Below are 19,490 nucleotides of genomic sequence, written 5' to 3'. Positions count from 1 at the left end.
CGTGTGTGTCAAGTTTCATCAGAATCGGTTGAAAGCCGTGGTCAGGGTGAGGGTACAACCTGACAGACACACAGACAGACAGACAAACTGCCGTTTATATATAGAGAGATAGACCTTCAATCAATCAATAATAATAGTTAACTTGATGGACAGTTGTGACTGAACAATGACCTGATTAATATTACTTTTTATGGATAGCAATAAAAAATATCCGAAGTAAATATAGAATTCTAAGTAGCTGTCTTCAAAATTTACCTTTAATGATTGGTAGAATGAATAGAAATTAGTATAAAAATAATAGTGTAAGAGAAATAAATATGTTGGAATCAACAGTTGAAGTAACTACAAAAGATACTTGCATGTTTTACATCAACTAATAAAATCATTCTCCATAAAACCCATGAAATGTCTTGCGGTTTTCAACGGGAATTTTTAGTAAACTTAGTAGCTACTCCACATTACTTCGTAAGGAGCACAAAGCCAGTTTCCCGGCTTCTCTGGTGGATATATTCCTCCTTGAATGGGACGCTGGTCTGTCATAAGTCTACTCACTTTTGCCAGCTGAATGGACTGGAGCAACGCGAAAAGAAGTGTTTTTGCTCAAGAACACAACGCACCGACCAGTCCGGACTTATTTGAATTTAATATCCGGATTATAACTAATTTCTTAAACATTACAAGCATTGTATTAAGACTAGTATTTACAAAGGTAAATGGATAATAACAATCAAAATGAGTCAAAAGGAAGATCCTACACTCCTTCAGTAACACACACAAACAGGGAAGGCTGACATTTTCCCCCAAAACGTTTTACAGTATCCAAAACAGGCGGGTGATGGCAAGGCAAAGACACTTGGAACAACTAAGTACCCCTTGATTGCATCATTTGATACTCCGGTAAGACGTCAATGATAAAAACTACGTTGTCAGTGGCCAGGGTCTCCTGAATATCTCAAAAGAAGACGAGAAGGCAGGTTGTATTATAAAATGTAATTCAGGTTTTCAATAGTGGAATAAAAATAGAAAAATAGAATTGGAATAGCGAAAAGTCAGAGGTGGCAACGAAAGTCTACAATGTTAATAGGGATAAACACTTTCGGTGTTTAATATTTACGGTAATATGTTACAAATGACATTGCTAAGACAGCGTTTGTTGGCGATGCTTCGGAATATGTACACACGTGACTTTGTTTACATTTCTGAAGATAATAGAAGCCCCTTTCTCCCCCCCCCCATATATAAAAAAATCACTTTTTTGAAACGTATCCGGTACATATACCGAAGGTTCGCCCGTTTGTTTGATATTTGGTGATGCTCAACAGTCAACCAAAACGATAACGGAGAAACGGAAAGCACGCCTACTGTACATGTGTTTGTTTCTGTGTATTTTGGGCCACATCTAGAACTTCATTGTCAAATGTATCATACAGGACGATGAAGGAGTATTTATTTGTTATTTCTAGCTAGTCGAACAATGGAGTTAATTTGCTGGGTGGCGTTTTATTTTTAATTTTCCATGAGCTGGATAGAAATTGGTGTAACTAAAGACGTTTTAGCGGTATTAATTTATGTTAAGGACTTTTAATTTATGTCACCGGTATCATTTAATAGTGGAAAACATTTTTAATGACACCGCCTAAACGATCACGTATAGCATTATCTCATGTCGAGAGAACTTCAGTGTTTGAGAATAGATTGGTGATCCATCATCTGCATGACTAAATATTTTATTTTCGTCACATCTTTGTTATACATCCTTATTTAACACGCCAGGCCAAACATGTATTAATGAGCAGCCAATGAGCGATTAGCTTTCATGAAATGGTTTTAATTACCAACCAATGGGCGAATCTTTGATATTCAAATTTATGTGCTTTTATTTTGTTGTGTATCGTCAAAAATGTGTCTCTCACGACGATAGATGCATTCAACAACAAACATTCCAGTGGTAAGTAAATAAATAGATATATTGCATATTTTTAACTCGTGCAAATAGTATCCCGTGATATTCAAAATAAACTGAAGCATAATAGCTTATACTCACAGACATTTCTTGTATTTTAGGAATTAAAGGTGAATTAACATGGCAGAAGTTAATCACTTGGACACTTACAAAACGAATGTTTTCAGCAATAGAAAATCAGTTGCAAAGACGTGCAGCGAAGAGAAACGTTCGCGTAAAAGTCTTCACTGTGAAATCTGTGGGAAATACTTCAGTGAGAATTCTAAGCTTACAATCCACATACGTAGTCACACCGGAGAAAAACCGTATCGATGTGAGATATGTGGAAAATCATTTATTACTAATGGTCATTTAACAACACACAGAACAATACATACTGGAGAAAAACTACACCATTGTGAAACTTGTGGGAAATCCTGTACTCAGTATTCGAACCTTGTAACCCACAAAACGATCCACACGGGGGAGAAACCTTTCCTTTGTGAAATATGTGGGAAATCTTTCTCTGTAAAGTCTAGTCTTATAGTTCATAAAAGGATACATACGGGAGAAAAACCTTATAACTGTGAAATATGCGGGAAATATTTTGTCTATAACAGTAATTTAACGAAACATAAACGAATCCACACGGGAGAGAATCCTTTTCACTGTGATATATGCGGGAAGTCTTTCATAGAAAATTCTAAACTTACCGTTCATAAACGTTGTCACACTGGAGAAAAACCGTATCCCTGTGAAATATGTGGAAAATCTTTTGTCTCTAACAGTGATTTAAAAACACACAAACGAATACATACTGGGGAAAAACCCTTCCAATGTGAGCTATGTGATAAATCTTTTACTCAGAATTCTAGTCTTATAGTTCACAAACGTAGTCATACTGGAGAAAAACCTTTCCACTGTGACATATGTAGGAAATCGTTTATAAGTAAGAGTTTGTTAAAAAGACACATACGGATACACGCTGGAGCCAAGACTTTTAACAGTGAAACGTGAGATTCTCTTGCAAACTTTTAGTCCATCCAACAAATTTACACACTGGGAAAACATCATTGTGAACCATGCCAGAAATGATTCTGTCCCCTCTCTAAAATATTTCGGAAATCCTTATTTATGAATTTTAAGCTTGTAGTTAACAAATGAATTTACAACTGAGTACAAACTGGACAGAAAATTTTCACTGTGAATTATGTTGGTGCAACAAAATCTTATAAAAGAGAAAACCTGTAGAAAGTTCTTATTCAAAAGCCAACCTTAAATTAAAGAGAAATATATAGGAGCAAACTATTGAGATGATTTGTTGAAAACATTCTTTAGATTTTAAAAAAGAACAAATAACTGAGATATTCATTTCATTTAAAATCTTAACACTAAAATTTGTGACAAAATATTCACATTTATATGTACATTAAAATTTTTTCTAAATCACAAATTAGTTGAATAATATTTTCTGGAGAGTTGAATTGGTCATTTTCAAAATTGATTTCCCACTGAAAATACTAAAATATATTGGTAAATAAAATTGTCTCCTTACCAAACTTACTACCAAACTTACACAAACTTGAAAATAGAGAGTCCTGTTGCTTGATGCATCTGAGGCAGTTCAAGCAATCCTGTAGCTTGGTCTTAGTGCCAGTATCAGTTGGCATATTACTTTGTTACAGTTTAAAAATGTAATGAAGATATACAGTTCTTTAGTCAAGGGTCACCAAATGTAATGACAGAATTTAGTATGAAGATGCATAAGAAAAATGAATCATTGTCATCATCTAATGTGTGTTTTCCATGCTGGCATGGATTGGGCAGTTTGGCAGGAGCTTTCCAGACTCCAAATTGTCTGCTGTGCTATGGTTTCTACAGCTGGATGCCCTTCCTAACACTAACCACTTTATAGAGTGTGCTGGGCGCTTTTTACGTGCCACCAGCATAGGTACATTTATGCAGCACTAGCATCTGTATAGAACAAGCCTGTGTGTATGAACTACAGCAATTTTACTTGGCTTGACATGTTTTCTTATGGCCACAACTCCCAATCTCTTGTCATTTTTTTTTCACTGAGACACAGTGTCTGAAGATCCTTTCTCACCACTTTGTCCCACATCTTCCTGGGTCAACCCCTTCCACAGATTCTCTCCACAATTAAAGCTCAAACACAATTATTAAAATGGCCATTTATTAAGATTAATTATAATATTAGTCATTACAATATATAAGAAATATACAACTTTGTCAAGTTGCTTGTGTGTGTGCAACTTGTTTGTAGATCTCTGGTTCATTCTGTATGATAGTAGTTATTTTCGTCTCTGCGACTCTTAGAGATAGAAAGAGTAAGTTAGTCAAAGTAGATAGAGTAACAGTTGTGTTCTCACACTCATACCAGGTGAAGGAAATAGCCATAATCTTGGTAGGCACCAAATTACCAAAAGAGAGTGAGAGCAATCTGACTTGTGTATTTATATTTTTGTTAGTTTAATTAAGTCAGCTGAGAACAATGGGGTTCTTCAATATCAGGTTTCACCCTTGAATAACTCAAAAAGGTCTGAGAGGTCAACCTATTCACATTAATCTCTTTGTGCAAAAATAGGCTGATGACTTATTTGATAATGTGGATTTAGTTTTGAATCTTAGCTTAGATATTCTGTAGTTGTTTATCACAACTTCATTGATAAAGTAGAATTTGGCAACAAGGTTGTTTTGACATTTTCAGTCTTCTACTGGTTTGTTATAATATCCATTTTTGGATGGTCGTTGCCTAGCAGCAGCTTCTTTGCTTCTATTAAGATCAAGTCTAACTTGTTTTTAATGAATATTGCCGAGACTGCAATATTATATGCAGAAATTAGGTTTGAGAAACTCTTATCTTTAGACTATATAAAAGATACTACTCCTTAGATATGTAAACTAAAATAGTGAATAGCAACAATAAACAAAAGGGATAATCTGTTATACTTTAATGAGGACCTACAACTAGCAGTACTAGCCAGTTCATTATCATGCACAGTAACTTAAGTTCCTTTAAATCTTATAAATAGCAGCAACCAACTTAATCAGCATTCAATATAAAATATGTTTTGAGTATGGGTCTGTGGATTCTACCATGATCAATGTAACTGATTGTGAGTATTATCTAATCCTGGTACTTCATTATGATGCACCACTTGTTCTGCACTTGTTCTTTTAAGGTCACATCAAGCATGTGACTGTAGAATATTCGACAGTACACCTTCCTTGGTCAACCCCTTGCAAAGATTCCCTCCACAATTAGAGCTCAAACACAATTATTAAACTGGCCGTTTATTAAGCAGATTCACCTCTCTTTGATCTTAACATTTACTCAGATTGACTGGTTTATGTGTGTAGATAATTACACTATTTTTTCCCACTTTTCATGAATGATTTCAGACTCAAGTTCAGTTTCAAGTGTTACATAATTGTCATATGACTGCTTCTCTCTGAGCTTTTAGGATTTCATTACTGAATATGTTTACACTTTATAATTTTTTACATTTTCCTTTTCTGTGTGTGTCTGAGGCTGTCGATGTCTTACACAACCTCTTCTCATCTCTGGCTATCTGTGTTGTGAGAGTGACAGGGTTGTGGCCACCTGCTAACTTTACATTAAATCCACATCAGCTGTTAATAACAAACAAATAATTGAGTGTGTGGTTTTGAATTATTGCTTATACTAGTTAATACCATTTCAGTTTAAGCAGGAGTTATTTGTATTTCTGATAGGAAGTGTTCTGCAATAAAACAAGTTTTATGTGTAATTTTATCTGAAAATGTTATGTAAAATATTTTAGTATTTGATAATACTTAAGAATTTCATGTTGATGATCTATGCTCTTGGCTAAAGAAAATTGGGTACAATGCTTATAAGACATATTACTCACAATCGAATGGAATTGTAGATAGAAGATACAAACACTTAAATCAGGTTTAAAACTCTCCTTTTCTAAAGAAATATTTTAATTATCTTTGCCCCATTTATTGTTTAGTTATCACATAATTACACTATCCTCACATTCGTAAAATATAAAGTACTTTTGCATCAATAGTACATTAACATTGTGCACTATTTTCCATTAATGAACAAGTTTGGAGTAATGGTGGTTCTACAACAGAAATTACAACATGGAAACAGCACTACTCTCATTACAAGGAATGAATGAGAGGCATTGGTCCAATCTGATCAAATTAAGAATGCACAATGTGAAGCAGAAATTTGTTGATGTAAGAACAAGGAGGTTTCATAAGAAATGTAATCTTGTGTAATATTTGAAAAACAATTCATAGAAACTTAGTCCAACTCTAAAATATTTTATTTAACCTTGTCAAAGGTAAATAATAAATATCAAGCTTCTTGTATGTAACTGTAGAAGTTACGACATGCACTTTCTTAGTGAAAAATGTTTTCATTGTCCATGGATGAAGAAATTGTTTTAGACTGGAAGAAGTGTCCAGCACCCATTACCTTTGTTGACCCTCCAAAGTTGATGAGATCAATTCTGTTTGTGTTTAGCTTACACGTTCGTTATTAGTCAGCAATTGGTATGAAAAATTTGTAGTGGTGGATAATATTCCAGTGAGCTATTGCAGGTCATTGGAAGTGCAATATAAAAATAGATGATGAAAAGACCAAGTGATATGGGTACCGGATAGAGGCAGCTTACAACTAGCTCATCCTGATATGTCCTCAATGTAGGCTTTTAATTATAATCAACGTAGATGAAATTAAGCATTAGGTATGAAATTTTAAAAGTATTAAAATGTTATACCTTAAGGCAAGTGATAGAAGACTGAAGCAGAGTGATTAAAAAAGATAGAAAGCAAACTATCTTCTGGGTAAAAGTAACTGTAGACATGAGGATTTGATATGTAAAGGTGAGTGACAGTGGGGAGCGTGTTGCAAATGGTGTATACAGATTTATGGAATAATAAAAGCTTGCACAGTTCAATGGACAAAACAAAACAGAGATGAACTTTATAGAGCATTATACTTAACAGAAAAATAGATGAAGTATAACCAATGAATGTGGACAGCTTTTTGATTCAAACAAGACAGGTTGTGAGAGTGGAAAAAATTTACACAAAATAACGGACCCCCATGCCTGATTGATAGACAGGCAAAAAATTCCGTTCAATTCTGTCTTGCTACATAAGAAAACAAGATTTTAGCGAACATGTTTGGTTCATTACAGAAGCAAACTAATTTTGTAATAAAAGTTATACGAGGCATTTCAGTATAATGGAGCAAGGGAGACAACTTATCCCTATGAGTGATAAATTTGTCGGCTGGAGGGACGGAAAGTAGAGAGATTGAGAGAGACGGACAAATTAACAGACATAGCTGGTACAGGAAAAGACCAATAGAATGATGTACACACACATATATATATTTATATGTGTGTGTATATATATATATATATATAATTCTTAATCCAAAAACGTCATATTTTATCTTTTTCTTACTTGTTTCAGTCATGTTGAGGCACTGCCTTGAATTTTAGTCACGTGAATCGATCCAAGTACTTAGAATTAAGCTTGGTACTTATTCTATCGGTTTCTTCTGACGAACCACTAAGTTACAGGGCGTGAACACACCAATGCTGTTGTCATGCAGTGTGGGTGGAGAGGACAAACACATACACAGAGACACACAACGATATATATTCTTTTCTTTATTCCTTTGTTTGTTGTTTGACTGTTGCGGCCATATTGAAGCATTGCCTTTAGTCGAACAAATCGACCCCAGGTTTCTTTCAGTTTCTATCTACCATATCCACTTACAAGTCTTTGGTCAGTCCAAGGCTGTAGTAGAAGACACTTGCCCAAGGTGCCAACACAAGTACACATAGCTAAACCCACTTGTGTAGAAAACACACACAGCCATACAAACATATGGGCCATAATGTCACAGAGCCAAGCAGTGCCTCCTGATATCGAACACACACATATATACAATTCAAGCCCTGTCATACAGACACATAGACAAAAATCTGCATATATAACGATAAGACCTATGAGTTGATTGCACAAGTCAGCAAGGCATAGCAAATATTCACATAAACTCTGTCCATCAGTTGGCCAGCCTGCCTGCATGTCTAAGTTTCAGAATTACTTTTGTAATGACTCTCTCATTCATCTTCAAAATCAACTAATGCTATCAAGCCTTTTGGTAGAGAACATCCACAAAAGTTTGTTAATCCAGAATGCAATGAGGAAACTGTGATTCTTATATGACAAGAGCATGGTAAGAGAGGTATTTTCTTAATGAGTAAAGGCTATAAACTTTAAAGAAATAATAAATCATATAAAGTTTATGATGTCGTTTAGTATCCTCTCATATGCGTCAGTATGGAATTCTTCAGATGGGGTCCAACTAAAGTTACATGCAATGCTTTTTATTAATATCACTTCAATATCTATCCAACCCAATTTATTATACTGTCAAGATTTATATCTACAGTAAGCTGTTATGTTTGTAACGGTAATCTGATAAAATAAAATTACAATACAACTCACCACGAGTTGAGAATTGATTCAGAACAGCATCGACTGGAGATCTTCTCATCTGAAAAGATCGTTACAATGGAGGACTTTTTCTTGAACCATGTAATAATTTTCTTGCACCTTTCCGATCTCTTTTCCTTCATAGCTGTTGTCAACAAGTGTTTTGGTGTTCTTGCGTAAGATTTTAACCTCAAATCATATTTTACTGCATTTCTAATGGTCTTGTTGTCTACCTCAAGTTCATTTGCCATTTTTCTCATGGATTTGGTTGGATTCCGTAGGATTTTGGATTTGAGAGCTTTAATAAAAGCTTTGGTTCGTTTTTTGTTGATTCCTCCACTTCCAGACTTCCTCTTAATAGTTTTTCTCATAGTCATTCTATTCTTTACATTATAAACAGTCTTTATGGACACTCCAACTATTCTTGAAATCTCCTTTGGTGTGAAGAGTGCATTCAGCAAATCACACTCTTTGACGTTTGCTTTCCTGATTACTCATATGGGCAAAAGTTTCTGAAAAGGTAAGGATAATAGTGTGAGGTATGATTATGACATCAATATATCCTAGATTTCAAAACAATTGACTTAGTGCTTGCTGAGAAAAAACAACTTAATGTTCATTGTAAATTTTACTTCCCCACCCTGTGTATATATATATATATGTAATGAATGCATTGTTCAATTAAATGGAGTTGCATGAAACGATCGTACTGCATTACCTCTGGATATCTTTGTTGCTTATTTTGATAAATCATCATCATCGTTTAACGTCCGCTTCCCATGCTAGCATGGGTTGGACGATTTTGACAGATGGCTGGCGAACCAGAAGGCTGCACCAGGCTCCAATCTTGATCTGGCAGAGTTTCTACAGCTGAATGCTCTTTCTAACGCCAAGCACTCTGAGAGAGTAGTGTGTGCTTTTTACATGCTACTGGCACGGGGGCCAGTCAGGCGGTACTGGCAATGACCTCGCTCGAATTTTTACACATGCCACCGGCACAGGTGCCAGTGAGGCGACGTTGGTAACGATCACGCTTGAATTGGTACCCTTTTACGTGCCACCAGAACGGAAGCCAGTTGGCTGCTCTGGCAACGATCACGCTCGGGTGGTGCTCTTGGCACCCTACTAGCACGGGCACAAGTGCCAGTAACGCGACGCTGGTAACGATCACACTCGAATGGTGCCCTTTTATGTGCCACTGGCATGGAAGCCGGTTAGCCGCTCTGTCAACGATCACACTCGTATGGTGCTCTTTGCACCCCGCTAGCACAGATGCCAGTCATCGAATTTGATTTTGATTTCACTTGCCTTAACAGGTCTTCGCGAGCAGAGTTTAGTGACCAAAGAAGGAAAAGGTACGCATAAGCTGGCTGGTTATGCTGCTGGCATAGGCCACAGGTTATGGTCTCATTCGGCTTGCCGGGTCTTCTCAAGCACGGCATATTTCCAAAAGTCTCGGTCGCTAGTCATTTCGTTGGTGAGGCCTAATGTTCAAAGGTCGTGCTTCACCACTTCATCCCAGGTCTTCCTTGGTCTACCTCTTCCACAGGTTCCCTCAACCGCTAGGGTGTGACACTTTTTCACACAGCTATCCTCATCCATTCTTGCCACATGACCATACCAGCGCAGTCGTCTCTCTTGCACACCACATCTAATGCTTCTTAGGTCCAACTTTTCTCGCAAGGTACTTACACTGTTGAGTATGCACACTGACATTATACATCCAACGAATCATACTGGCTTCATTCCTTGCGAGCTTACACATGTCCTCAGCAGTCACAACCTATGTTTCACTGCCATGTAGCATGGCTGTTTGTACACAAGTATCATACAGTCTACCTTTTACTCTGAGCGAGAGGCCCTTTGTCACTAGCAGAGGTAAGAGCTCTCTGAACTTTGCCCAAGCTATTCTTATTCTAGCAGCTACACTTTCAGAGCACCCTCCTCCGCTACTGACTTGGTCACCTAGGTAATGGAAGATATCAACTACTTCTAGTTTTTCTCCCTGGAACGTGGCGGAAATTTGGTCTCTGTGCATTTTCAGTGTTTATTGCTCCCGAGCATCTGCCACATACAAAAACTATCTTCCCAGTTAGCCTTCCTTTGATATTACTGCACCTCTGGTGTGTCCATAGCTTACACTGGGTACATCTTATAGAGTTTCTACCTACGCCTCTACTACAGATCGAGCAGGGTCATCTACCTGAAGGGATTTGTGGTTTGCCTGTCTTCCTACTTATTAGGACTTTGGTTTTAGCTAGGTTGATTCTAAGGCCCTTCGATTCTAATCCCTGTTTCCACACTTGAAACTTCTCCTCTAGTTCTGATAGTGACTCAGCAATTAGAGCAAGGTCGTCAGCATAGAGGAGCTCCCAGGGGCATCCTGTCTTGAATTCCTCCGTTATTGCCTGGAGGACTATAGGAGGGGGCTGAGGACTGAACCTTGGTGGATCCGTACCACTACCTTGAATTCTTCAGTGTATTCGTTGCCAACCCTCACCTTACTTACAGCGTCCCTGTACATGGCTTGCACAGCTCTCACTAACCATTCAATGATCCCTAGTTTCCTCATTGACCACCAGATAAGGGATCGGGGGACCCTGTCAAATGCTTTCTCTATGTCAACGAAAGCCAGGTACAGGGGCTTATCTTTGGCTAGGTATTTCTCCTGCAGCTGTCTTACCAGAAATATGGCATCAGTGGTGCTTTTCCCTGGCACAAAACCAAACTGCATCTCATCCAAGCTGACTCTCTCCCTAATCAGTTGGGCTATGATCCTCTCCGTAACTTTTATTACCTGATCCAACAGCTTGATACCTCTGTAATTATTTGTATCTAAAGCGTCACCTTTACCTTTGTAGTAGTTGACTATTATGCTGCTACACCAGTCATTGGGTATGACTCCTTCATGTCTCACCTGGTTAACTATACTGGTGACTAGGCTATAGCCGACACTGCCAGATATTTTGAGCATCTCTGCAGTAATTCCTGATGGGCCTGGGGCTTTCCCTGTTTTCATGCTTCTAATTGCCTTATCTACCAAGGTACTGTCAACTCGGATAGCTGGTCCCTCAGTTGGGTCGACATTCGGCAGACTCTCTTTCTCCCGTTCATTTTCTTTATTCAGCAACCTTTCATTATGGCATCTCCAAACCTCTCTCTTTGCATCCTCATTTAGCGCAAGTGAACCATCATCCATGCGAACACATTTCTCTCTCACACACTGTCTTGTAACACGAAATACCTTAAGTCTTTAGTCCTCACTGCACAGAACATTGGCAATTTTTTTCCTGCTTCCCTTCTGGCTAAATAAACCTGCTTCCTAGCTTCCCTTCTGGCAGTCTGATACACTTCCCTGCTACCACCGTTCTTCCAGTCCTTCCAAGCGTGCTTCTTTTGTCTAACAGCCTTGTCAACAACATTGTTGTACTACCACGTTATTTTGGGTCAAGAGGGGACTTTGCACCATCCACAGATTTGGTCGGTGGCTGGCCCTTAACAGGTTGTCCCGTAGGAACCTCCAGTTGTCTTCTATACCACGTGAAGCTATATCCCCTTCTATTCCGTCAAAAACTTCGAGTAATATGTCTCTAAATCTCTGTCCATTTGCAGGATCTTTAAGTCTTCAGACCCTTCTTCTCCTTGCTGGTCGTCTTCTGGGCATCCATTTAGCCCTGATCCTGAAGTCACTAACTACCAGTCTATGTTGTGGGGTACATTCTTCACCTGGGAAGGTTTTGGCATTTATAAGCAGCCGTCTTTCCCTTTCTCTGGTGAGGATGTAGTCAATCTGACTAGTGTGTCATATATATATATATATATATATATATATATATATATATAAATGGAGTTTAACACAGGTATAATTCAAATACTTTTACTTCCGACACACGTTTCAAAGATTTCATTGATATTATTTAATCCCCTATCATCATTCTAAAAGTAAATGTACGACTTTCAAAAATAATTACACTAAAAATAAGTTATCTAAAAGAATTTCTATCCATTACTCAACATTTAGGGATAGGAATAAACGTAACAGTACAGGGCTCATTAAATTAATTTGGGATCTAAAAGACCACAATGAACAATTTAATTTAGAATGGTTGATTCTCTCAATCTCGATACCTGATTAATGACTAATTTTAATAATTTCTTCTCTATAACGAGATGGTGCATAAATGTATCAGGAACAGAACCAGGTGGAATTCTGTTTCAAGCACCCCATAGAACCCTTCATAACATTTTTTTTTTTTTTGAATTTTCAGAAAATTTTTGTGGATTCGTATTCTACACACATGTATTCATAAGACTATGAAAATAAACCCCAAACATTTTGTGCGTGTGATTTTAAAGGCTATTTAGCTATTGTTATGGGTTTTTTTTGCATATCTCACAACCACCTGTTACCCTCCTCATTTGTTCGTCACTGACGTATTGATGTTTGTCAATATCTTTTTTTCCCACAAACACATTTAACGATCTTGTAGCAAGCATATTCAGTTTGGCTCTTTACCCACATTTTGCCTCATCACGTGATGGTTGAGTTCCTCTAGCTTTATGCGAGCTGTCCACCTTATCATATGACTAGCCAAACGCGCTACCCTCAGTTATATAGGGGGAACTGTTCCCATTATTTCCTCAGTGAGGTGGGTTTTGCATGATCGAGTACGGATCTTCGGCAGAGGGCAAGCTTATTTTCACAGGTATCCTTTGATGCAGACGTTGTTCATGTCCTCCAACTGAAGTTGTCTCATAGGTGTTTTTCCTGTTCTATCCAGCATACATCATCATCATTATGTACTATCTGCTTATTAAACCATTATGTATATATTCTGACCATTCCTTCAATGTATATCTCCGCAGCTTTAACACTTTTTAACGAGTTGAATAAATCGTCGCACTTAATCTTGGTTTCTTCGTTCTTCTTCCTTTATCTACACACACAGCGTTACTCAAACCAACAATATTTATCAACCACAACCTTCAGCCATTAAAACTGATGACCGCCAACATGATACTTACTGTTTCCAGCTAAATTTAATTTTGCTACCATTTTGCTTTTACGAGGAAGATAAATCTTTTTTATCGGCGAAATTCTCTACATCTTTGAATTACTTGTCGATCTATATGGTAACAACTTCACTCTACAGCCTGCTAGAGATGTTTCTACATGGAGAATCTCATGGTTAAAGTTTTTTAAAACCATTTTCCGTCTCTCGTGTAGCATTTCTTGTTTTGATCCACTCCCCTGCCAAATTCGTTTTTTATCTGCTTTTCGCATCACTTTTCAATTAGACCATTTTTTTGGTTTCAACTACTGTTGTGAATTTTTGCCTCTCCGTGAAAAGTCATTCTCACAGCAGGAGAATCTGGAATCTTGGATCTTCTTTTCAATTGCACGACACCTTTTCATCCCGCATTCTTGGTCACTCATCTTGAGCTCCGTTTGTCAGAGATTACAAGGAGTTAAAATCTCTAATTCGGATTCGGCAATTTACTTCCTTTTTCTCTCACCATGACATTCGTCTTGTGCCAAAATTCGAAATCAATATTAACATCGTTGAATATTATTTTAGTTAGCACCAAAGATTTTTGGGAGCATTTTTAACGCCTTACTACAGCCATATTTTTTTCGGGTGCATTATACAGATCTACTTCTACGTTTTTGAATTATTTTGATGGACGATGTGCCTGAAAGATGATTAATTTTTAAAATGCAAAAAGAATTAAACATTATTATCAATGATAAATGCGGTATTGAATGTGAAAGTGATAGTGTTGGTGATAATAATGATAATGACGAAGAGTGAATTATAGAGAGAGTTACTTCCCCTAACACTAAGTGTTAAACGCTCCCAAATATTTCTGATCACTCCCTGCTTATTATTCGTTACACATCTGATAGCCAGATCCAGTCTACAAATGACATTTATGAGATCGAATTAAATATAAATAGTTGATAATTGTGCAATTACTATAGCATTCTTTACTATGTTAACCTGTAAGATCTTGACGTTTTCATGAAGCTGTTATCCAATCTGTTGTCGAACGTGTATTGTGAGAGCTTCCTTAAAGGGTCTATATTAATGTGTAAGTATCATTTATATGTAAACATTGTTGTATACGTATCCTTGTCTGTATATCTATTTTTGTTCAGCAAATGAAAGAAAGTGAAAAAAAAAAGTTTTACGAAAGTAAGAATATTGCCTTATTTCATCGTTTCGTTTTCCATTCGACACTCCATTCCTATTTTTCCTATTCCGTACATTTTTATATCAACAGAAAAAGAAAGATGTGGTGTAACTCGCATTACGTAATCTCGTATTTACAGTTGTACAGTATTCTGTATGGGATCTATTATTCTGTTCTTACAGAAACTCTGAACAATTTTAAAACTAATTTAAAACTAAAATTATGATATTTATTGAGATAAAATGTGGTTAAGTTGATGGGTAGGTGAAGCAACTGTTGTGCAGTAGAAACAAAGAATCTGGTGAGGATAAGGCTGGTAGCTTGTGATAGCCTCATATATGAACGTGAGGACATCGCATTTGTTGTCTGCTCCATACAACTGTAGGAGAATAATACATTGTCAGCAGAAACCTGTTTGTTGTTGATCTAGGGTATATACAAGAACATGACCAATAAACCTTATTTATAGGCAATAAACCAAAATGACAGTTATACGGAAGTTACTGATAAAATACATAATTGAAACTGAAAACTGAAATAATGCTAGTATAATTCTTAAATTGTTCTATAAATACTGGTGTGTTCAACATGTTCCAACTTACCTCCTTGTGAGATAACTTGGAAAGTTTAAACTTAGGTCACAAAATTTACTTTTTCTCGGGAATTTCTCTTAACCTCTGCATGTTTACTGAGTATATACACGTTGTATATCTGTAAAATGTTTCAGTCATTTGACTGTGGCTATGCTAGGGCACCTCTTTGACAAGTTTTAGTCAAACAAATCAACCCTGGGACATTTTTGAAGCCTAGTACTTATTCTATCGGTCGTTTTGCTGAACTGCTAAGTTACAGGGATGTAAATACATCACCAGCAGTTGTCAAATGATGGTGGGGGACAAACACAGACCCCCACTTCCATAGATAGATATATGTCTACAAAATCCTCTCACAAGACTTCAGTTGACTTGAAGCTAGAGTACAAAACATTTGCCAAAGGTGCCATGCAGTAAAGCTGAACCCGGAACCATGTGGTTGAGAAGCAAGATTCTTGATTTTTGGGAAATTGGCCATAAAGGCCTTACATAGAGGGGACAAAAAAACAAAACGAATGAAAAGATGGAATGAAGCCACTCAGCTCCACCTCTGAGCGACTTCATTGAACCTGTTAATACATTTTTTAAAAACTTTTTTTGAAAACAATTTAATCACCTTTTTTTCAAAATGTCTATATTGTGCTTTTTTAGAATATCCACATACCCTATGTGCTCCAGCATTGTGCTGGTGTCTATATTCTTTACCCACCACTCGCAGTCCAGATTTTCCACATACTCCTGTAATCTCCACACGTACTCCATGTCTGTGAAGAAGTAGAGAAAGTTCTTGGGCAGACCCTTTACTCTCATATCTACCTTTACTGCTCCGTCCCACAACTCCACCTCATCAAACATTTCTTCATTATGCCCATTATTACATTTTTCTTCACAGGGCGGGGGTGGATAAGTTTGTGGATCCTGTGTGTTTGTACTTGTTTTTATGTCAGACAGGGCATGGGGAGGGTTGGTGTATGTAGGGAGTGGTTGGGGCAGAGAGGGTGTGGATAGGAAGCTTAGATGGGTTGGGGGTCATCCTTTACCACATGTGTCTTCCTCCTTTTTCTTCTCTTCTTCCTTGCTATTTCACAGTTGGTATTTGTCTTCTCTTCTTCGATGCTGGTACTCTGTAGTGCTATATCTATTTCCTTTTCATCCATACTAACCCTGGAAGCACTCTTCCTACGGTAAATGGGCAGAAGAACTACCTCATTCGTTTTCAGCAATGTTGCTGAGTGCAGCCTGGCAGTAGCTGCATCCCGAAACAGCACCTCTACCGTTCCAAATTTTCTACCTCTGTCGAGGTGGATATTCCCTGCCAGATTGGTTCGAGCACCTTTTCCATTTGAGCTCTTGACATAACTTCTATTTTCCCGGCCGCTATCGAGTGTGTTCTATAAATTATAGTTCTCTCATTCTTCTCCTCTAACACCTCCTTGGGGGGGGGGAATTCTCACGCTGTTCCCCTCCTTTTTAAGCATATAATAGAGCCTGCTCAAATCTTCCAGGTTTACTTCTAATACTTTAAAATCCCCCTCTGATTCACTATTCATCTCGTTGAAGTACTCCACCAATCCCTCCTCAGATGAATCACATTCTGGGGAAGAACACCTCAAATTCTCCCAACTTCTCATTCGACATCCCTCCATCACAAGCAAGCTTTTTATCTCACAGCCACACTTGCAAACATGAAAATATTGAAAATAAATATTTCTACCAAAATAAATAATTAAAAAAAAAATAATATACTTTGGTGTTACACTTTAATACACGCAACTGTTTCTCTTATTTTTCTTTGTAAATTTTTGTTGTTTACTATCTATTAATTCAACTATTTAAATTTACTGTTGTGTCTGAGGAGAATCATTTTCTTTTTGTGCCTTATAATTTAACACACTCACCGGTAAAATTTCTACTTATATCCTTCTTTATTTTTCTAAAATTTCCGTTGCGTCTTGCAACCTATTCACACTGCGTTCCTTTTTGTTTGTGCGCATGGTGTGTGTATGCATGTATTTATGTATGTATGTGTGTACATTTGTATGTATGTATTTTGCATATTCATGTGTTTGTGTGTGTGTACCTCTATCTCCTTGTGTATACATATCTGAGTGTGTTTTGCAACTCTGTGCCGTGTTTGTATGTATGAATGTGGATCTCCATATGTGTGGACGTGAGCCTCCATATGTGTCCTTGTGTGAAGTACAGTGTGTGTATATATGGTCATTTAAATTTATTTTTTCTCCTAAAGTATCAATTAATATCCAAGATTAATTTCTCTCTCTCCATCAGCTATGCTATTAGAAGAGGCATGGATGGGGCACACACAGCATCCTTTTCTCAAGAAATGGAGAGTGTTGAGTGAACAAGGATAACAACCACTTTTCATAGAAGAGCTGGTATCATACTGGAACAATCCAAGGACAGGCAGATATACAGTTTGGCTCCAAACATATACCGTAAATCCTCGAGTATAGTCCGCCCTTGAGTATAAAACGCGGGGGATTTTTAGGAGGCTGTACCTCTGAAAAACCTAAACCTTGTGTATAATACGCACCCCTTCTCTAACTTGAGTCGTGTGTAATTAAGCCAGCAACACCTAGTCGAACAAACACTTCCGCGCATGCGTAATACAAAAATGGTGATGTTCTTAACTGTTATATGGGAATGTAAATATGTTTGCAAATTGTTTTTGTTACATGTTATTCTGTGTTCTGAATACTTTTATTTTAATAAATGTTGCTTACTGCAAGTTATGGATGATTCTTTTATGACTTCATTGCTTTCAGGCTTAGCTTAAGGTATTTTCGCACCCGACATCACAAAATGCGTCTGAATAAATGTTGCCAGACAGCAAATAGAGACTCGGACATTGCTTAGAAACTATTTTTCATTTTTAACCTCGTATATAGTATGCACTAGGGATTTCGACCTTTAAATTTTGGGAAAAAAATGCGGATTATACTCGAGGATTTACAGTAGATAAAATATTTGTATATAAGTGTGTGTCTGTCTGTGTTTCAAAAGTACCAAAATAATATACCTCCAATCAAATCACATCCACCAGATGAATAATCTATTCACAATGATAGAGAAAGTTATGAAAAAATAGTTATATTTATCTAATAGAAGACTTATATTGCTTCAGCTTATTTATTCCTCTGTTGAATCTTTGCTTTTAACGTAATTTTTATCTTATACTGTTTCTCTATGATTTCAGAATACTGGGTGATACTGGATTGACAGAATTTTACTTCAGATGTATCATCAAACTAAATGAAGTTGTAAAGAGCTGTTATAACATTTAAATGTAAATCTTAGGCTGAATTACTAGGAGATATTTTCCCCGGGTGAGATTATTAGCAAAATGTCTCATTATTTGGAATGTGTATAAAATTATTTTGCCTACAAATTAAACATGGATTGCAAAGAAGTTTGCTGCATCAATTGACTTTAACAGGATCATAGTTGATGAACGTGCAGCAGTAAATATGTTATCTTGAAATAAAATACAAATCAAAAAGAAGAAAAATATCCTTATAGTGTTGTGAAGGAAGAAAAATTATGGAAAATGATTTATATGAGAACCAGGTTAAATATAATGCAAAGTTTAAAAGGGTTGGTTTCCCTGATGTGACACAGAAAGACATAGGGAAAACATCATATGACTGTAATATCTGTAAAAAGTCATTCTCATATAAAGATAACCTACTTACTCACAAATACATTCATACAAGAAAAAAGCCATATCACTGTGATATCTGTGGCAAATCATTCTCTGGAAAAAGTACTATAAATGCTCACAAACGTATTCATACAGGAGAAAAGCCATACCACTGTGATATCTGTGGTAAATCATTCTCTCAAAACAGTGAAGTAACTATACACAAACGTATTCATACAGGAGAAAAACCATATGACTGTGATGTCTGTGGTAAATCATTCTCTACAGGAAGTAGTTTAATTACTCACAAATACATTCATACAGGAGCAAAACCCTATCTTTGTGACACCTGTGGTAAATCTTTCTCACAAGTAGGTACTTTGACTACTCATAAACGTATTCATACAGGAGAAAAACCATATCACTGTGATATTTGTGGTAAATCATTCTCTCGAAGTGGCCACTTAACTAAACACAACCGAATTCATACAAGAGAGAAGCCATATTGCTGTGATATCTGTGGTAAATCATTCTCAGTAAGTAGTACCTTAACTACTCACAAACG

General features: G+C 36.9%; 1 protein-coding gene and 1 long non-coding RNA gene across 2 annotated transcripts; both read left to right on the top strand.

Annotated features, from left to right (window-relative positions):
* The first annotated feature begins 1,602 nt into the window (after positions 1-1,602).
* Positions 1,603-3,362, top strand: LOC115216649 (zinc finger protein 239-like). Its single transcript, XM_029786140.2, has 2 exons — positions 1,603-1,948; positions 2,065-3,362. Exon 2 carries the CDS (start codon positions 2,084-2,086, stop codon positions 2,957-2,959), a length of 876 nt encoding a protein of 291 aa, XP_029642000.1. The 5' UTR covers positions 1,603-1,948; positions 2,065-2,083; the 3' UTR covers positions 2,960-3,362.
* Positions 3,363-13,938: 10,576 nt separating this feature from the next.
* Positions 13,939-19,078, top strand: LOC118765130. The gene is made up of 3 exons (XR_005000981.1): positions 13,939-14,569; positions 17,554-17,699; positions 18,482-19,078. It is a non-coding gene; the product is annotated as an uncharacterized LOC118765130 (long non-coding RNA).
* The last annotated feature ends 412 nt before the right edge of the window (positions 19,079-19,490 follow it).

The sequence above is a fragment of the Octopus sinensis genome, linkage group LG10 (genome assembly GCF_006345805.1).
Source record: "Octopus sinensis linkage group LG10, ASM634580v1, whole genome shotgun sequence".
NCBI lineage: Eukaryota > Metazoa > Mollusca > Cephalopoda > Octopoda > Octopodidae > Octopus > Octopus sinensis.
The sequence above is the reverse complement of the archived record's forward strand: the minus strand, read 5'-3'. Positions and strand labels throughout refer to the sequence as shown.

What these genes read in the sequence shown, in the direction of transcription:
- LOC115216649 (XM_029786140.2), top strand. Translation starts at nt 2,084, where the DNA reads ATGGCAGAAGTTAATCACTTGGACACTTACAAAACGAATGTTTTCAGC.